Below are 17,598 nucleotides of genomic sequence, written 5' to 3' on the forward strand. Positions count from 1 at the left end.
GGTACCCCGAACTTTTGCTCTTCAAGCAGCGCGAGCTGTTCCACTCTCCACGTGCCCCCGAATGTCCCACTCGCACGTCCGCACCCTCACAGCACCTCCACCACAGGGCCCTTCCGGGAACGTTCCTCCTCCCAAAACCACGTGGGCATTTCGCGCCAAATGAAGCCAGGAGGGAAGGCTTGCGCTCGGGGGCGGAGTCAAACGACTGTTTCCCGAATGCCCTCAGCTGCTTCCGACTCATGCTTGACTTCCGGCTCCGGCGAACAGAGAAAGGTCTCCGAAGATTCAGCTGGGTATGCTCCCTCTGCTGAGTCACTGGAGAGAGGAGGAAAGGAGGGAGGAGTAGAGGAACCAGTCCTCAGCCGATTGGGGCGAAGCTTTATGAGTGGCTGGAAGTTTTGGCCAATGAACTGATAGCTGGGGTGGGTGCTGATCAGCCCCGCGCAATGCTTGGCTCTCCGAGTGTAGGAAGTGGTAGGCGGAGCCGCGCATAGCTTCAGAGCCGGAGGCGGAGGCGCCGCAACAAACCCCTCCTCTGTGCGGGTGACGTCATAGTCCCCGCGCACCCCGCCCACGCGTCGTCTCTCCCGTCGGTCTGTGCGGCCACGCCCCTCCCCCCGGGGGGGCTCGCCGGCGATCGCGGAGGCCGGCCATGCGCCCCCCACCCCCACCCCACCAGATGTGCTGTGATTGGCCGAGTGAGCGCGCGTGATACAGGTCCTTGGCCGTGATTGGCCGAGGCGGGCCGCGGCCCTCCCCCGTGGGTGAGGAGGGGGTTCCGGCCTGTCGGTCCAGCGGCGGCAGCACCAGCTCCGGCCGCCGCCGCGTCCGCCGCGTCCCGAGCCACCGCGGGCCAGCAGGAGCAGCGGGAGCGGAGGCGGGCCTTGCGGCCGGGGGATGTCCGAGGCGAGCTCCCCGGTGGATGCTGAGGAGAGCCGCTGCCGCCGCCTGGAGGACGTGGTGCCGTGAGGCCGGGACGCCTTCGCCGCCGCCGCCCGGCGCCCTGAGGAGAGGGAGCCGGAGGCCGGAGCCCGCCGGAGCCAGAGCCGGAACCAGAGCCGCCTTCGCCGCAGCCGCCGTCGCTGCTCCGGGCCCCTGCGCCAGTCCCGCCGCCAGTTTTACTATGCCGGGCAGGAATAAGGCCAAGTACACCTGCAGCTGCCCGGACCTGCAGCCAGGCGCACAGGAGGCCGGCGAGAGTGGCCGGGCCGCCCACTTGGCCGCAGATGAGTCCGAGGAGGAGGGGGGAGGCCGCCGGGGAGGTCCGCTCAGTAACGTCGGGGACCCTGCCATCATCAAGTCTCCCAGCGACCCCAAGCAGTACCGGTGAGGCCCCGGGGACCCCGGGACCGGCGGGAGGGGGGGGAGGGGTCGGGGAGACCGCAGGCCGGGGCGCTGTCCAGCCGCTGCCCCGGCCGGCTCGGAACATAAAAGCCTCGAGCCCATAGGATCACCCCATTCATCGTCTTGGGGTTCCTCCGTATGGCAGCACCCCGTTGGCGCCTAATGAATGCTTGTCAGTTGTTGGCTGCAGGGTCCGAGCACATCGTGAGCGCTGTCTAACCGTGTACGTGCCACGGGGAAGCGAAGGCAGGGAAGTGGAGCTGGAGCTGTCCGTCTTGCTGCGGTTTGGTCTTTGTGTGTGAACCTCGTGAACGTGTGTGTCCCTAGGCTTTCTGTGTGCGTATGTACGGGATCATGCGTGTGTGGACACGGCATGTCTGTGGATGCATGTGTGTGGGGGTGCTTACCGAATGCTGACTGAATGAAACTGAAGACAAGGTGTAGCCGCAGCCACCTCTGCCTCTGCTTCCCCAGTGGCTGTCCTGTTGCTGTGGGCACCTGCAATCCTAGACCTCGTAATAAGTTAGTGCTGGATAGACTTGATCCCGGTTCCACTCCAGGCCTGGATCTGGTGCTAGCCCATTCTGGTCCCATGTGCTTCCCCTGGGAAGGTGGGCAGGGCGACATCTCTTTCTAATAATGTTAGGCTGTCCTGCAGAGGTGGTTCTTCAAGGTCCCCTGGTCCATCCAACTCCTTTTGCAAAGAGAGGAAAGGAAGCAATCATTTATTAAGTACCCACACGCTCCAGGCAGTGCACTAAGTGCTTTAAAAACATCTCATTTGATGCTCTCAATAACCCTAGAAGGTAGGTGCTATTCTCTTCATTTTATAGTTGAGGAAACTGAGGGAGATGGAATTTAAACGACTTCCCCAGGGTCACAGCTAGTAAGTGTCCTAAGGCTGCATTTGAACTCAGATTTTCCTGGCTCTAGGCACAGTCCCTATTACTATTGTTGGTCTCTCCTAATGAAGATATTAGCCAGGAGTTACCCAGTTAGTAATTGGGGATAGGATTTGACCCCAGGTCTTCTGACTAATCTTGTTGCCTTACTGTGCACTTCTCAGGGGAGGTGGCCACAGATGGACACTGGAAAACATCTTGTCTAGTTCCTTTAATGGAGCTGGGACCTGAGCTTCAGAAAGAAATGATTTGCCCGAAGACCCAGGAAGTTCAATGCCCCACTGTAATATATTGTGCCTTTTTTTTTAATAGGATAGCTTTAAGTCATAAATATTTAAGTGATATCCATAAAATCAGGAGACTTTTCATATTCCTACTTTATATGTGAAACTTAGCCTTGCCTTAAATCATATACCCCCTCTCTGCCCTTATCAGTGGGAAGAAAAAAGGTTAGATTTTGGAGTCAGAAGATCCACTTGGATTCATGAGTACTAGTAGTATCATTTTGGGCAAGTCACAGAATCACGGAATTTGAGAGTTGGAAGGATCTTCCACAGTGAAATAGTAAAGACCATATCTAGAAAAAAACTAGGGAGTGTTACAACTTCCCCAGTGATCTGTAAGTTGCTTAGTGCACTGTCTCATTTTTGCCTTTATCTCCATCAGGTAGTTGCTACCTAGTAAATAACTTAATAAATGTTGCTAGATAAGCGTATTGGATTTGGAGTCAGGCTGGCCTTTGGTTTGAACCCTGTTTCAGACACCATCAATGCTGAAGGGGGCAAGGCACTTCACTCATCCTTCAGTTTCCTTATCTGTAAAATGGGGATAGTGATGGCACCCACCTCCCAGGTGTTTGTGAAGATAAAAGATCTTGAATGTGTAGTGCTTTGCAAACTTTAAGGTGTAGTCACTTTTCCCTTCTCTCCCCTTCTCTCCCCTTCCCCCATCATTGTTGTTGTTATTATTATTGTTGATTGATTGCTAGTACTTCACTTTGGAGCCTTTGTTAACTTATCTGTAGAATGGGGATATTAAATATGCTTTGATCTATAAAAAAGCCATTTACACTCTGTAAATGGGAATAGCCAGCATAATGATTATTATTGGTAGAATGACAGGGGACAAAAAGAAGTCTCTTCTTCCTGACCAGGAAGTAGGATGAATGCTACCCAAGATGTGGGGTTCAATTTCTGATAAAATGTGTTTTCATTTTGATATTCCCTTCTTCCCTCTTTCTGTAGCTTCCCTAGAAGAAGGCATGAATCGTAACAAGTAACTACTACTCATTTAGAGTTTGTGAGTGCTTTACGTTCATTTTATCTTCTTTGATCTTTAATTTCTTGTGAAGGTATAGCACTAAGGTCTCCATTTTACAGACGAGGCAACAGAGTAGTGACTGGCCTCAGTTTACATGGCTGGGCAGCATAAGAGACAGGATTAGAACCCAGGGCTCTTAGGCTCTCAGATTCTACTTATGTATAGCTTCTCTGAGAAAGGGAGCACTGCTGGTGGTTCATAATAGTTGTCTCATGAATGGTTTTCTCATTTGCAAAATAAATGAATGGAACAAGATGATCTCTAGGGACTTTTTGATCGTAAATGACTGTAAAGAATTGTGGAGTACAGGTCTTGCAAGACAAATTTATTTTAGAAATACAACAAACATTTATTATGTACTTTTTGCTGTGGTGTGGACGCACTGCAAGTATTGGTAGGTATAAACAATGGTCTCTGGGTTCAGGGACTTATGGTCTGACAACTAAGAGGGGGGGACTAAGAGAGCAGACACAGAAAGTTATAATACCCAATATTGTGTAAAGTTGAGGTTCTAAGATTGCTTCTTGGGAGGAAGCAGAATGTAATTTGGGAAGATGACATTTCAATTTTCATCATCAAAGGATGGGTGGGAATGCCACAAGCAAAGAAGGGAAGGGAAGGAACAGTTCAGGAATTAGGAATAGTGTGAGTCAGGGTTGGTTGGAAGAAGTAAATAAAGTTATTAAGCATTTACTGGATCCCTAATCCTGTGCTTAGCCCTGAGATTATAAAGAAGGCCCTCTCTGCTCTTCAGGAGCTTACAGTCTAACAGAGGAGAGACACCATGCAAACAACTATGAACAAGCAGGAGATAAATATAGGATACATTGGATAAGTCAGCAGAAGGCAGTACAATTAAGGGGGATCAAGAGAGTTTTGAGCTTTAAGGGAACGATTTTATATTTGTTGCTGAGGTGTGGTAGGGAATCACTAGAACTTATTGAATGGGGGGGGGGGAGGCGGCACTTGATCCTTTAGGAAGATCACTTTCACAGCTCAGTATGGGCTGCAATAGAGTGCGAGGTCAACTAGCAGCCTGTTTCAGTAGTGTGTGTGTGAAGTGATGGTGATGGTAGTAGCAATGGCAGAAGAGAGGAGACAAATGTGACATATGTTACAAATATAAAATTAACAGGCCTTGGCAACAAATTGGATTGAGGGAGAAGGGGCTAAGAGGCAGTGAGGAGTTCAGAATGACACCTATGTATTGAGCCTGGGTGACTGGGAGGATGGTGCTACTCTTGACTGTCATAAGGAAGTTAGGAAGAGTTGAAGGCTTATGGAGAAAAGATACTGAATTCCGTTTTGAACATAATGATTTTAAGGTGTCTACAGGATATCCAGTGAGATGTTCAACAGGCAGTTGGAAGAGAGTCTTCAGCTTAATAAAGAGTTTGAATAAGTAGACTTGAGAATCATTGACAATTATCTCCATGGTAAAAGAGTTCACCAAGTGAGAATAAGGAGGGAGAAGAGAAGACATGTCAGGACTGAGCCCTGTGACACACTCAGATATTGTAATGCTCAGAGTTAGTAAGTGAGACGTGGTCCAAGAGCCATTGAAGGAAAAGAGAAACGTCAGATAGGAAGAAAATTAGAAGAGAGCAGCATCCTGAAAACCTAGAGAAAAAAGTGTCAAGGAAAAGAGGATGGTGGAAGGTGTTCCTTCTCTGCAGAGAGGTCCAGAAGGATGAGGATTGGAAAAAAGGTCTTTAAATTTAGCAGTTAACAGACTATTAGTAACTTTGGAGAGGGCAGGTTCAGTGGAATGATTACATTTAGTAGCCAGGCAATATGTTAAGAATGAGTGGAGGGGTGGGGGGGGGACAGCTAGGTGGGACAGTAGATAGAGCACCAGCCCTCAAGTTAGGAGGACTTGAGTTTAAATCTAGCCTCAGACATTTAACACTTAGTAGCTGTGACTCTTGAGCAAGGCACTTAATCCCAAATACCTTGCAAAAAAAAAAAAGAATGAGTGAAAAGAAAGAAAGTGGAGGCATGAATTGTAAACAGTCTTCTGGAGGAGAATTTAACCACAAGAGGTACAAGAGCTATGGGCAGATAACAGGGATGAACAGATCAAGTGGGGATTTTTCTGAAGATGGGAGAGACGTGGGCATGTTTATGGATAGTAGAGAAGCAGTGACTAGACGTGGGAAATTGAATATAAATGAGACAGTGGGAATGTGAGAGGGAGCAGTCAAGATAGAGAAAATGGGATCACTTATGGCCATAGAGAGGCTGACCTTGGCAAAGAGAATAAGGATGAAGGAGGAGATAGTGATGGAAGAATGATGTGAAATTGTGATGAGAGAACAGGAAGTTCTTGGTGGTTATCGTCAATTGTTTTTTAGTAAAACATGAGACAAGGCTCTCCGCTGACAGCTTAGGGGGTGGAGGAGCAATGGAAGGTTTTTGGAGAGATGAAAAATGGTTTTGAAAAATCTCTTATTGTGAGTGAGATGGTGAGTCAATTAGGGCTCAGTCCTCCTACTTGCCTTATAGTTGGAAGGGACCCCAGAAGTCTTTTGGTTGAAGCTTCGAAATATCCCTCATGTGGTATCTAACCTATCAAGTGACACTGTTCACTTCTTTAGAAATGCTTTAGGAGTTGGATGCTATCTGTTAATCAGAAAGTCTTGATGAGGATGAAATTTGAATCCATGACAACAGAGCCAATGAATCAACAGTCCAAGGGGCTCCCTCTGTCAGCTTGTCTGCTGTTCTGTACAGCTGTAAACTTTGGATAACTTGGTTCTTGAGCACAGAATTGATTCTGTAGGTTTCTGTTTTCTTGGGCAGCATAGCTATAGTGGATGAAGGATAAAGTCTTCCTTTACAAAATAGTGTCAACCACAAGCTCAGGTAAGCCTGGGGAAAAAAGTGCAAGGAAGTAGGGACCACAGTAGTGTGCTGCCGTAGAAAAAGGCCTGGATTTGGAGGCAGGAGACTCAGTTTGAGTCCTGGCCACATTAGCAAGAATTAGCAACCATTACCAAGGAACCTGTTCTTTGGGGGCCTGTAAAAAGAGGGAACTGGATGAGAGGGATGAAGTAGATGAAGAAAATGCTCCATTTTGTTTGTTTTTCCATAAATGTGGTACTTAGAAATACTAGAAACAGTATTCAGCACAACAAGTGTTACTTGACCAAGGTAAAATAAAGTAGAACTCTGACCTCCCTCAACATGATGTAGTGTCCTAAAAACTTGTCCTTAACCCTGTGCCATTGAACATTTTTATCAAGGACTTGTTTGACAGGCTTGTCAATTTTTACCATTTCACTTGGGCAATGGACTCATCCTAAGACCCCGGATTTTTTTTTTTAAGAGCTATTAATTAATCATGCATCGTATTTTGTATTCCAGAAGTTGACTTTTTGGAATACAAATGTAGAACTTTAATTTCACCTTATTGAATACCTCCGTTTGGCCCATCATTGAACTATTTGAAATGCTTTTGGCTCTTTACTCCTCTTTTGTGTTGTTAGCTGTCCCTCCTACCTTTGTGTTGCAAAGTTGACAATCCTATCATACAAACTATTGATTAAAAATGCTGAACCATGGTATACAGAGTATGCCATGTATTGGTATTTAGTAGAGACAAAGATTTAGACAGAGTGTTTCTTTAGGACTCTCAGCAAGTAATTTCCCAGCTTTATTTGCTTTACTGGTAAAGTTGAAGGAATTGGACTAGTGGGTTTTTGAAGAACCTTTCAGCTCTAGGTTTTTGATTTGTGATTCTGTGAAAATAGGACACTATTTGATTCTAGTGATTCACCCAGTTCCAAATCCAAGAAACTATTGTCAGCTACCCCACATTTCTTTCACTTGATAGCATGAGAATTGTCATGCTTTGCTAAATATGACATTTTGATGTATGATATACAACATTTTTCTGTCATCTCAGTCTAGTTGTTAATGTCAAAAAGGAAATGAGGCTAATCAGGTATGATCGTTCTTGAAAAAAACATGAAGTTTTTTTTTTTTTTAATAATTATTCTCTTACTGAATTGCAGTTTTTATGCCATTATTTTAATGATGTGTTCTAGAGTTTTGCCAGGAATATGAATTGAGTCCCAGTGTTCTATACTTTGTGGCCTCTACCCATTTCCCTTTTTTGAAAATAGTACCAACTTTTGCCCCTTTCTAGTGCTGTGATACCTTTTCAATTGTCCCAGATATTCAGAGATCACCAATAACAGTTCAATAGGTAATTCCCAGTGGAGTGCAGGATTCCCAGCCTGAGCTATGTTTAGTAAAGCTTGTCAAAGGTATATAGGAAATGTTTGGTAAATAACTATATTGTCCTATTGAAATTAATCTCTTTAAATTCTAGGATGTTTCATTTTATGTTGCAGAAGGAGGCAGTTTGGGAAGGTAAACTAAAGGCAGGGAGCCTAGGATCTGAGAAAGGTTGGGCAGATCTGGCATAGAGAGTCAGTGAAGTCTGCTAGACTTGGTTTGAATTCTGTCTTTGACTATGTAACTATGCCTGAGTCCTTTCAGCTCTGTAGTTTCAGTTTCCTCATTTGCAAAAAAGTGAGTAATAAGACCCACAGTACCTAAATCACAGGGTTGTTGTGAGGCTTAAGTGAAATTATGTCAGTAAACCCTTGGCTAGTTGGCAAGTGCTCACTAAACGCCTGCTGTAATTACTGCTAGAGGCTGGAGTTCATCTGGGTTGGTGATTTAAATCACTGGAGTTACATGTTGTCGGATCAGCTATTCCCTCACGTTTGGGTCAGACATTGTCTTTTTGCATGTAAATACTTTTATTTATTTCCCATTTTGATAGTCATCTCAGTGAGAACTATAACTGTCACCTGTTTATTTTGCATTGGAATAATACCATAATCAGAATAAGTAAAACTACAACCTTGTAGTAGGTGTTCAGTAAACACTTGTTGAATAATTGAGTAAGTAATTGAATACTACAGACATATAAAGTATAGTAACTTCTCACAAGGAGCTTAATTTTTTTTTCTGAGGCATTTGGGGTGATTTACCCAGGGTCATACAACTAGGAAATATTAAGTGAGATCAGATTTGAACTTAGGTCCTTCTAACACTGAAGGCTGATGCCCTATCCACTGGGCCATCTAGCTGCCCCAAAGAGCTTAATCTTAACAAAGAGAACAGATTTGGACCTGTGAATCAAGTGTTAGGGTGTGTTAATACAACAACTTAGATCACTTGGGAGAAAGAAGCCAAGAGTACTATGGGAGGAACCCAGGAAGACTTCCTGGAAGAATGAGGAAGACATTTGTCATTTGAAGAGTAAGGAGGATTTGGAGAGGTAGAAAAGAGGATAGAGGGCACTTTAGCTATTAGGAAGAGATTAAGTGAATGAGTATTGCAGGGTATATTTGGAGAAGATCAGTGCCTGTATGGTGGGAGGGGATTGGATACACTGGAGTCAGACTATAATATGTTAGGAGTCCTAAGGGGGAGAACTTAAGTTGGTTTTGTAAGCAATGAGTAGCATTGTGCACCTTACATAGGGAGGTGATATGATGAAAATAATAGTTCATGAAGGTGGTTGTTTTTAGTCATTTTAGCTATATCTGGCTCTCTGATTCCATTTGGGGTTCTCTTGACAAAGATACTGGAGTGTTTTGCCATTTCCTTCACTCGGCTCATCTGACAGATGAGATAGCTGAGGCAGACAGGGTGAAGTGACTTGGCCAGGGTTACCCAGCTACTACATATCTGAGGCCAGATTTGAATTCAGGGAAGTGTCTTCTTGATTCTGGATCTGGCACGCTTATCTATTGCACCACCTTATGAAAATAGATCTGGCTAAAATGAACAGTAGAAAAAATGGGTGGAGGAGAGACTTGAGGCAAGAAGATCAGTTAGGAGACTGTTGCAGCTTCTAGGCACGTGATGAATATCTGACTTAGGGTAGTCCCATTTTAACCCAGGTGACTTATTTTTTTCTGTTGTCATGTTTTCTCCTTTCCCTTCACTATAAAATAGATTCGATACACTAAATTTGCAATTTTCTTTTAAATAGACCTAAATGTTGATATTCTTTCCATGTCTTCTAAATATGAAAATCTACATCTATGCCATGTTATACAATCCCATGATAATACGGCAACCAAATGTGTGGTCTGGTGGCAAATTCCTACTTTTCCAATCTTCGGGGGGAAGGGTGAATGGCAGGGAATGTGGATAGAGGATTGGATTTGGAGTCAGAACTAAATACAAATCCTGATTGAGGCATTTTCAAGTTGTGTGATCCCGGGCAAGTCACCTGACTGCTATGTTTTCTCATTTGTATAATATGAAGGGATTGAAGGAGTTGGACTTGATGGCTTCTAAGCATCTCTTCCAGTTCTGGATCTAGGATCTTAATGTTCAGACCTTGTGTAGTAGCAAAAAAAAAAAAAAAAAAGAAAAAAGAAAAAGAAGAAGAAAGTAGAAACTGGAAAATATCATTCTTTAAAAATGTTTTGGAATTCATTTTGTTCAGTTGAGTATTTAGTTGTTTTGCATTTAATGAACCTTTGTTTCAAAATGTCTTATGATTTTTGCAGATACATCAAATTACGGAATGGCTTGCAGGCACTATTGATTTCAGACCTAAGTAATACGGACAGTAAATCTGGGGAGGCAACAGATGATGAAGAAGAGGAAGAAGACAATGATGATGATGAAGATTCAGGAGCTGAAATAGAAGATGATGATGAAGAAGGGCTTGATGATGAAGATGACTTTGATGATGAAGATGAACATGATGATGATGATCTTGACACTGAAGATAATGAATTGGAAGAATTAGATGAGAGGTTAGAAGGAAAGAAGAAAACTACAGAAAAGCAGGTGCGAGCCGAGTCTTTTACAGTCTTAATAAGTTTAAGAATGCGTTGGGGGAAACATATCTCTTAATGCAGGGATGTGTGTATGTATCAGTGAAATTACCTCTGAACAGAAATTTAGTGGTTACACTTATTAACTCAAGTCTGTGGTTTTGAATACATTTTCCTTGTCAATACTTTATCTTGTCAATACAGCAACTGTTACTGAGTTTCCAGAACACAGCTGGTTACTTCAGCATTCTAGTAAGGATTCAGTTTTATAGAGTGTCAATTTGTTATGAAGGGGAAAAAAAATCACAGAACTAAAGAGAAGAGAGTAATTTTAGTCCTGTTTCAAACTGTCATTTGCTTTCCTAAACTTTAGTTTACTCACAGATAAAATGAGAATACTAACAACGGTGCACCTGTTTTATAAGAATGTTGTAAAGTCCCAATGAATAAATGGATAGACTGTGACACTTAACTGAACACTGTTTTTCAGTTTCTTTTGATTCTTCTATTATTTTGGCCGTCTTAGTTGATAAGAAAACTCTTAGTCTTTAAATATCATGTGAATATTTCTTTGCAATTTACTGATAACTGCTATGACCTAACATGTTCTTTAGACTTCCTTTCGTCTTTCAGAGCAAATAGTTTTTTCTGCTGAGTCTTATAGAGCAACTTCTGATTCCTCTGGAACCTTTCTCCCTTTTTACAGGGGGAACCATGATTACTTTTTGACTGAGCAGCTATATTGTCTTCCTCAGTCTTTGGAGAAGTGGTTTTAAAAAATGGACTTAAAAAAGAAAAGGAACAAGATTATTTTGCAACATTTATTCAGCAAGCTTCTATGTGGAGCTTTAGTATGTTTTATGTCAAAGCCCAAAAACATGTAAAAGCTTGTGACTGACTTTCACAAGCTTGTTAGCTAGTAGGGGAAATAAGTCATATTGCTTTGTATAATAGTTACATAGCAGATAAAATCTTGTAATTAAAAGAAAATTCTTTTCAAAAATTGATTTAGATAACCTCAGAAGGCCCCTTTTGGCTCTTAACATTTTATAACTGAGGCACCAATCATAAATATAAAAAAATACAGATTTTTTTTCTAAACGACTTTGTAAGAAAGATTAATAGTGCTATATAGGTAAAGAGTAGAACTATCAAAGAAGGAAAATTGGAAGAAGAGGAGAGAAGCAGACTGCTATTTAATTAGAACTAGAAAGCATTATAGCTGGAGGGATTTTGAGAAATAATGTGGACAGAGAATCATTGAGTTGGAAGAGAATTCAGATGCCATCTACATCTAGTCTGATCAGTTCCTGAAAAAGAATCTCCACCATAATGAGTCAGATAAGTGGTTGCTTAACCTTTGCTTCAAGACCTTCAGTGAGGAGAAAGCCCATTTTGCTTTTGAAGAGTGCCAGTAATTAGCCATTTTTCCTAATTGGAAGCCTTGATTTGCTTCTTTGCACCTCCCATGCATCCACTGATCTTTGTTTACTCTCTGAGGCCAAGTAGAACAGCTCGATTCCCTCCACCTTTTGATACTTGAAGACAGTTATCTGGGTCATCCTCTCCTTTCCCCCTCACTCCCCCAGTCTTCAATAGGCTAATTGCCAGTTCAATTTAAAATCCTTCTATGACATGAAGACCATGAACCATGTTGGCTGAGTATCTGAACACACTTGCCTTCCTAAAGTGTGGTGCCCAGAATGAAATACAGTATTATAGATGGCATCTCATCATCTCCCTTGTATTGAACATAATCTGTTCCTAATGAAACTTGAAATTATATTAATTTTCTAGACAGGCATGTCATACCTTCCCTGTTTTTCACTTGTCCAGGTCTTTATGATCTTTCAAAGTGGACAGTGATTCTGATTCAGCAGTCACATTTGCCAGTTCTTAAAGTAACTAAGCATGTACTTCCTTTGGGCCTAGTGACTTGAACTCAAGAGAGGGCAGGTAGGTTCTCTTAATTGTCAATTTTGAATTAGCTCTTTTTGTTTTGTCCTGTTGAATTTAAAGATTCTATGTGGATAGGAAAGAACAGAACATGCAAGATTTGAGCAGCTCTTCTTTCTCTTCATTGTCACTTATTGTGTTGTTTCCCTTGATCAAAACTCATGTTTCTTTGGGGGGAAAAAACCCTTAATTTTTATTATCCTTAATTTCTTCACCATCCTCAGTATCATTTGACATAATTTTTACTGAATTATACTATGCATTTTATATTCATCTTGCTTTATTTATCCTTCCATTTTCTCTTAGTAACTTTTAAAAACCTTTTGGCTGGAGAATTCTTTGCTACATACATAAGGACAAATATCCTCTTTGTCTTCATTGGAATTAGATCTTCCCATTCCACAAATCTGTCTTCCCTGATAAGATTTTTAAGGTTCTGGAATCCCCTTCATTATTTTTCTAATCTTTTGAATTCCCACGATTTATTGATACCTCAGCTCCACAAGGAGCTAGAGTGGGAGAAAATCACAAAACTGGATTTCTACTACAGATTTCTTATTTTGGGCTCTCACTGTAGCAGGGTCCAATGAGGAAATCTGAAATAACTGAAGAAACAAAGTTTTCAGCACGTTGATTTATTAAACAGTGCATTTCATTTGCATAACGAATCAGGCCTTCTCAGCTTGTCCCTGGACTGTGAATACAGGGGGAGACAGATTTTTATATATTAAAAGAAAACAATTAGCTGGAGCTATAAACCAAGATACAAGATTATATTACCTATTTTCTAATTGGAGAAAATATTAGGGACTTTCTGGATTGGGAAGGGGATGAGTTTTGAGAGTTGGGAGGGGGGGAGAGTGGGCAGATGAACTTTTCTCAATATAAAGCAGCATGTCACTTAATTCCCATGATTAGCAAGTAGGTAAAATTTATGGGAAAGCGAAACTTAGTTTGGGTCACACAATTCTCATACTTTTCTCAAGGCTATACTTTTATACCTCCGTAATCAATTTACCTTCCCACTTACCACGGTGGATTTTTCTAACCTTGTTATCAAGCTCTCCTAGTTACTCCCACTCAGTTGAAGACCTGTTTCATACTGCAGAATAATTGAAGCTATTTGCTGAGAACTCCCTCTTCTTTTTCTTCATCTCATATTACTTAGGCATTTTTGCCAATTATCTCTTCCTCCTCCCATCTCCTGTGGGTAGTCTTGACCAAACTAGTCTTCACATACCCTTGATCTTACCCCCTTCCCATTTTCTCCAGCAGATTGCTTCCAACTATCATCCCCACTCTTGCTAATTTTTTAAATAACATTTTATTTTATTTTCGGAGATTTCCCAGATCTATCATTAAAACAAAAACAAAACCCTTGTTACAAATGTGTCTAATCAAGTAAAACATCCCTGTATTGGCCATGTCCAAAAAAGATGTTTCAGTTTTCATTCTGAATCAGCTTTCTACTGTATCTGGAGATGAGCAGCATGTTTCATTTGGAATTGTGGTTGGATATTGTGTCTTAGTTGTCTTTACAGTATTGTTATATTTGGAGATCGTCTAGTTCTTCTCATGCAATTCTGGATTAGTTCATACAAGATCTCCCAGGTTTCTCTGAAATTGTCCCCCTTTGTTATTTTTTATGGCACACTAGTGTTCTGTCAGTCACATACCATAACTTGTTCAACAATTCCCCAATTGATGGCTAGCCCCCCATTTTCCAATTCTTAGTCACAAGAGCTCCTTGTATTTTTGTAAAAATAGGTTTTTTTCTTCCCTTTTTAAAAAAATCTCTTTGGGGTATAGACCTAGTAGTGCTATCCTTGGATCTGTGGTTAGCCCGTAAAGTGGATAGATTGCATAGTACATCAGGTGTAGGGTTGGGAAGATTCATCTTCCTGAGTTCTAATCTGGTCTCAAATATTTCCTGTGTGTGTCTTGGGCAAGTCACTTAACTCTGTTTGCTTCAATTCCTCGTCTGTAAAATGAACTGGAAAAAGAAATGGCCAACCATTCTAGTCTCTGCCAACAAAACCTCGAAGGAGATCATGAAGAATCAGACAGGACTAATTTGTTAAACAATTACAATCAGTTCCACTGATTTACTACTCTGTTTCTTAGCCAGTACCAGATTGTTTTCATGATTACTTTATAATTGAAATCTGGTACTGCTAGGCTGCCTTGATTTTTTTCCTCATTCTTTTGATTTTCTTGACCTTTTGTTCTTTTAGATGAATTGTTACTATTTTTCTAGCTTAATAACTTTCCTGTTACTGATAAAATACCATCATCCCAACCTAGATGTCATCTCTTCTTCCCTCTTTGTCAAACTGCACGTCTAATCATTTTCTAAGTCCTCTAGATTCTGCCTTCTTGCCCCTTCTTTCCTCATTACAATCAGTTCCACTGATTTACTACTCTATTTCTTAGCCAGTACCAGATTGTTTTCATGATTACTTTATAATTGAAATCTGGTACTGCTAGGCTGCCTTGATTTTTTTCCTCATTCTTTTGATTTTCTTGACCTTTTCTTTTAGATGAATTGTTACTATTTTTCTAGCTTTATAAAACTTTCCTGTTACTGATAAAATACCATCATCCCAACCTAGATGTCATTTCTTCTTCCCTCTTTGTCAAACCGCACGTCTAATCATTTTCTAAGTCCTCTAGATTCTACCTTCGTGCCTTCTTGCCCCTTCTTTTCTCTAATGCTACTCCTATCCTGGTGTATGTCCTCACCTCACACCTGGACTGTTGCAGTAGCTGCTGGTTGGTTTCCTTGCCCCAAGTGTCTCCCTACTCCAATCCATACTCCATTCTGAAATCAAAGTGATCTTCCTGAATGTCACCTCCCTCTTCAGTCAATTCTAGTGCCTCTCTGCTATTTCTAGGATTAAATATAAAGTTCTCTGTCTGGGTCTTAAAGGGCTTTTATAACTTGTTTCTCTTCTACCTTTCCATTCTTATACCTTCCACCCTTGCCTCCCCCAGCAGAAACAATGGGCTTATTGTTCCTTGTGCCAGGCACTGGTCCTGACTGGCTGGGCATTTTCATTGATTGTCCTTCATTCCTGGAATACTCTTCATCCTTGACTCTGCTTCTTCCTTGCTTTGACTTCCTTGAGGTTCAGCAATTATTCCACTTTTTTCAAGAAGACTTTTCTTTAATGCTGGTACTTTCTCTGAGAGTTTTTCCAGTTTACTGTGGATATCTTATTCATCCTGAGTTGTTTGCTTGTAATCTCTTTTGTTAGAATATGAGCTCCTTGAGGTCATGGACCATGGTTTTGCCTTTCCTTGTATCCTAGTATTTAGCACAATGCCTGATGCATACTAAGTGCTTAATAAATGTATGCTGCTTTTAGAGTAGATGACCTGTTTAGGATCACAAAGCTAGGGAGTCTTTGTGATTTGTGCAGGATTTGTTTTTGTATTTGGTTGGTTTTTTTTTTTTTTTGACTCCTAGTCTCAAGCCTCTATCCCACTATGCCACCTGGTGCAGGAGTCGGGGAGAGGAGATGCTTTTTTTATCGGCTCCCCTTTGTCTCTAGGTTAAAATGGAAAATCCCAACCCTGGCATTTACCCGTGTCACCGTCAGTGCTTATTTTTTATTACTTCTTACTCACCTTTCTAGTCAAACTGGCTGCTTCCATGTGCCTTTCTGCACATCATTTTCTGCTCCATGTCCCTGTATAGGCTTGTTCTTCCTCACTTTTCTGCTGCTGTCTCTTGAAATATCCTCAGCTTCATTCAAGGCTTATCTTCAAGATTCTCCCCTGATCTGCCTCCCCTCTCAAAGTTGTTACTGTTCCCCTTTCTTCTAAAACTTACTTTGTAGTTACTTTGTTTATATTTTGAATTATCTGTGTACATGTTGCTTGTATCCCTGGTACGATGTAGCTCCATTTATTTTTTTTTTTTCATTGTGTTACAAATAACCATGATTACTTGTTTGTGGTAGGTGGTCCTCAGTGAATAATTTTTGTTTAGTTGATTGAATTGACATATCCAATTCAGCCTATTCTAAGGTTCAGGGTAATCAGGGTAAAGCATAGAATGTGTTCTGGGATTGTAGTGAGCAGAAAATACTTATTTTTCTCTCCCTTGCCTATAAGTTCAGCGCATAGGGACTCTTATCTGGAGTGCAGGAATAAGGTGTTTTTTCAGCACTTATGTGCAGAGCACTAGAGGTATGAATAGAAAGTTTATGCTGACCTTGTTCTTGATGTACTCACATTTATTGGAGGAGACAACCCGGTATAGGAGACCTCCCCTGTAAATCAGGAGGGAATGTCCCTTGTATCAGGCACACTATGAGAACAGATGCTAATGTTTTCCTTTTTTTAATGTCATTTCCACTGATAAAATTATGTCATTTCTGGTGTTAAACTCATTGATGATGGTGATGGTAAAAGCTTTTATTTCTGGGCATTTGGTAGCTGTGACAGAACCCCCTGGAAGAGCAGTTGCCAGGCTGCCTTCCTATAGATGCTGTTTTCCAAGATGGTGATGGAGGATACTGGATGGAGACAGTGCTATTCACGTGGTACCTGGGGGCAGCAGGCTAGGCTTACCCCAGCAGAATCTGAGGACATGTGGTAGGCCGTGGGTGGTGTGACTTGCCTAGAGCAGAGTATCTTGCTGCTCCTAGACTGGTTTGTCTGCCCAGTGTGTGGTACTTGGTTAAATGTCTTATTCATATTTATTTCCCTCACAGTGCTCAGCACAGCTGTATTGGCTGATAAATGTTTTAAATGGATGATTCAATTTTAGAAAATGTTATGGAAGTTCATTAATCTCTATGTGTCTGTTTTCTATTTTAAAAATTTTTGGTAAAAATACCCAACAACTTTTGGTTTGGTGTGATTAGTTGATTCATATTAGTATTTGATGTGGCATTCATTCTAGAATTGCTTATTCTAAGTCTTGTTAATAGTTTGGCTTAACTTCCAATTTTGTTAGAGGGTGGACCACATCTCTGTCATCTGGCTTGTCTTCTGTATCTTCACTGCCACCAACCTAATGTAGGATTTGGTTACCACCTACCTTGCTGGAGAGTCACAATGGGTTCTTCCATGTTTTCTCTACTCTTTCCTTCCTCCAGTCCATGTTTCACCAGTTGCCAGGACAATCCTCCTTAAACACAGATCGTATCAATACACTGCATAAGGATACATCAATATCTTTATACACTGGTCATATCAATTCTCTCTCTCTAGCCCTCTGCCTGCCATTTTGGACGAAGTGCAGCTCCAGC

General features: G+C 41.8%; 1 protein-coding gene across 2 annotated transcripts in view; it reads left to right on the forward strand.

The window, feature by feature from the left end:
• Positions 1–797: 797 nt before the first annotated feature.
• NRDC (nardilysin convertase) overlaps positions 798–17,598 on the forward strand; it is a 63,437-nt gene continuing 46,636 nt past the window's right edge. Inside the window, exons 1-2 of one of the 2 annotated variants that reach the window (XM_051999704.1) lie at positions 798–1,326; positions 10,109–10,394. In XM_051999704.1, coding sequence (XP_051855664.1) covers positions 923–1,326; positions 10,109–10,394 — 690 coding nt within the window. In that variant the 5' untranslated portion in view covers positions 798–922. The remainder of the gene's footprint in view (positions 1,327–10,108; positions 10,395–17,598) is intronic. The other variant, XM_051999703.1, reaches the window with a different exon arrangement.

This window comes from Antechinus flavipes, chromosome 4 (assembly GCF_016432865.1).
Source record: "Antechinus flavipes isolate AdamAnt ecotype Samford, QLD, Australia chromosome 4, AdamAnt_v2, whole genome shotgun sequence".
In the NCBI taxonomy this organism is placed as follows: domain Eukaryota; kingdom Metazoa; phylum Chordata; class Mammalia; order Dasyuromorphia; family Dasyuridae; genus Antechinus; species Antechinus flavipes.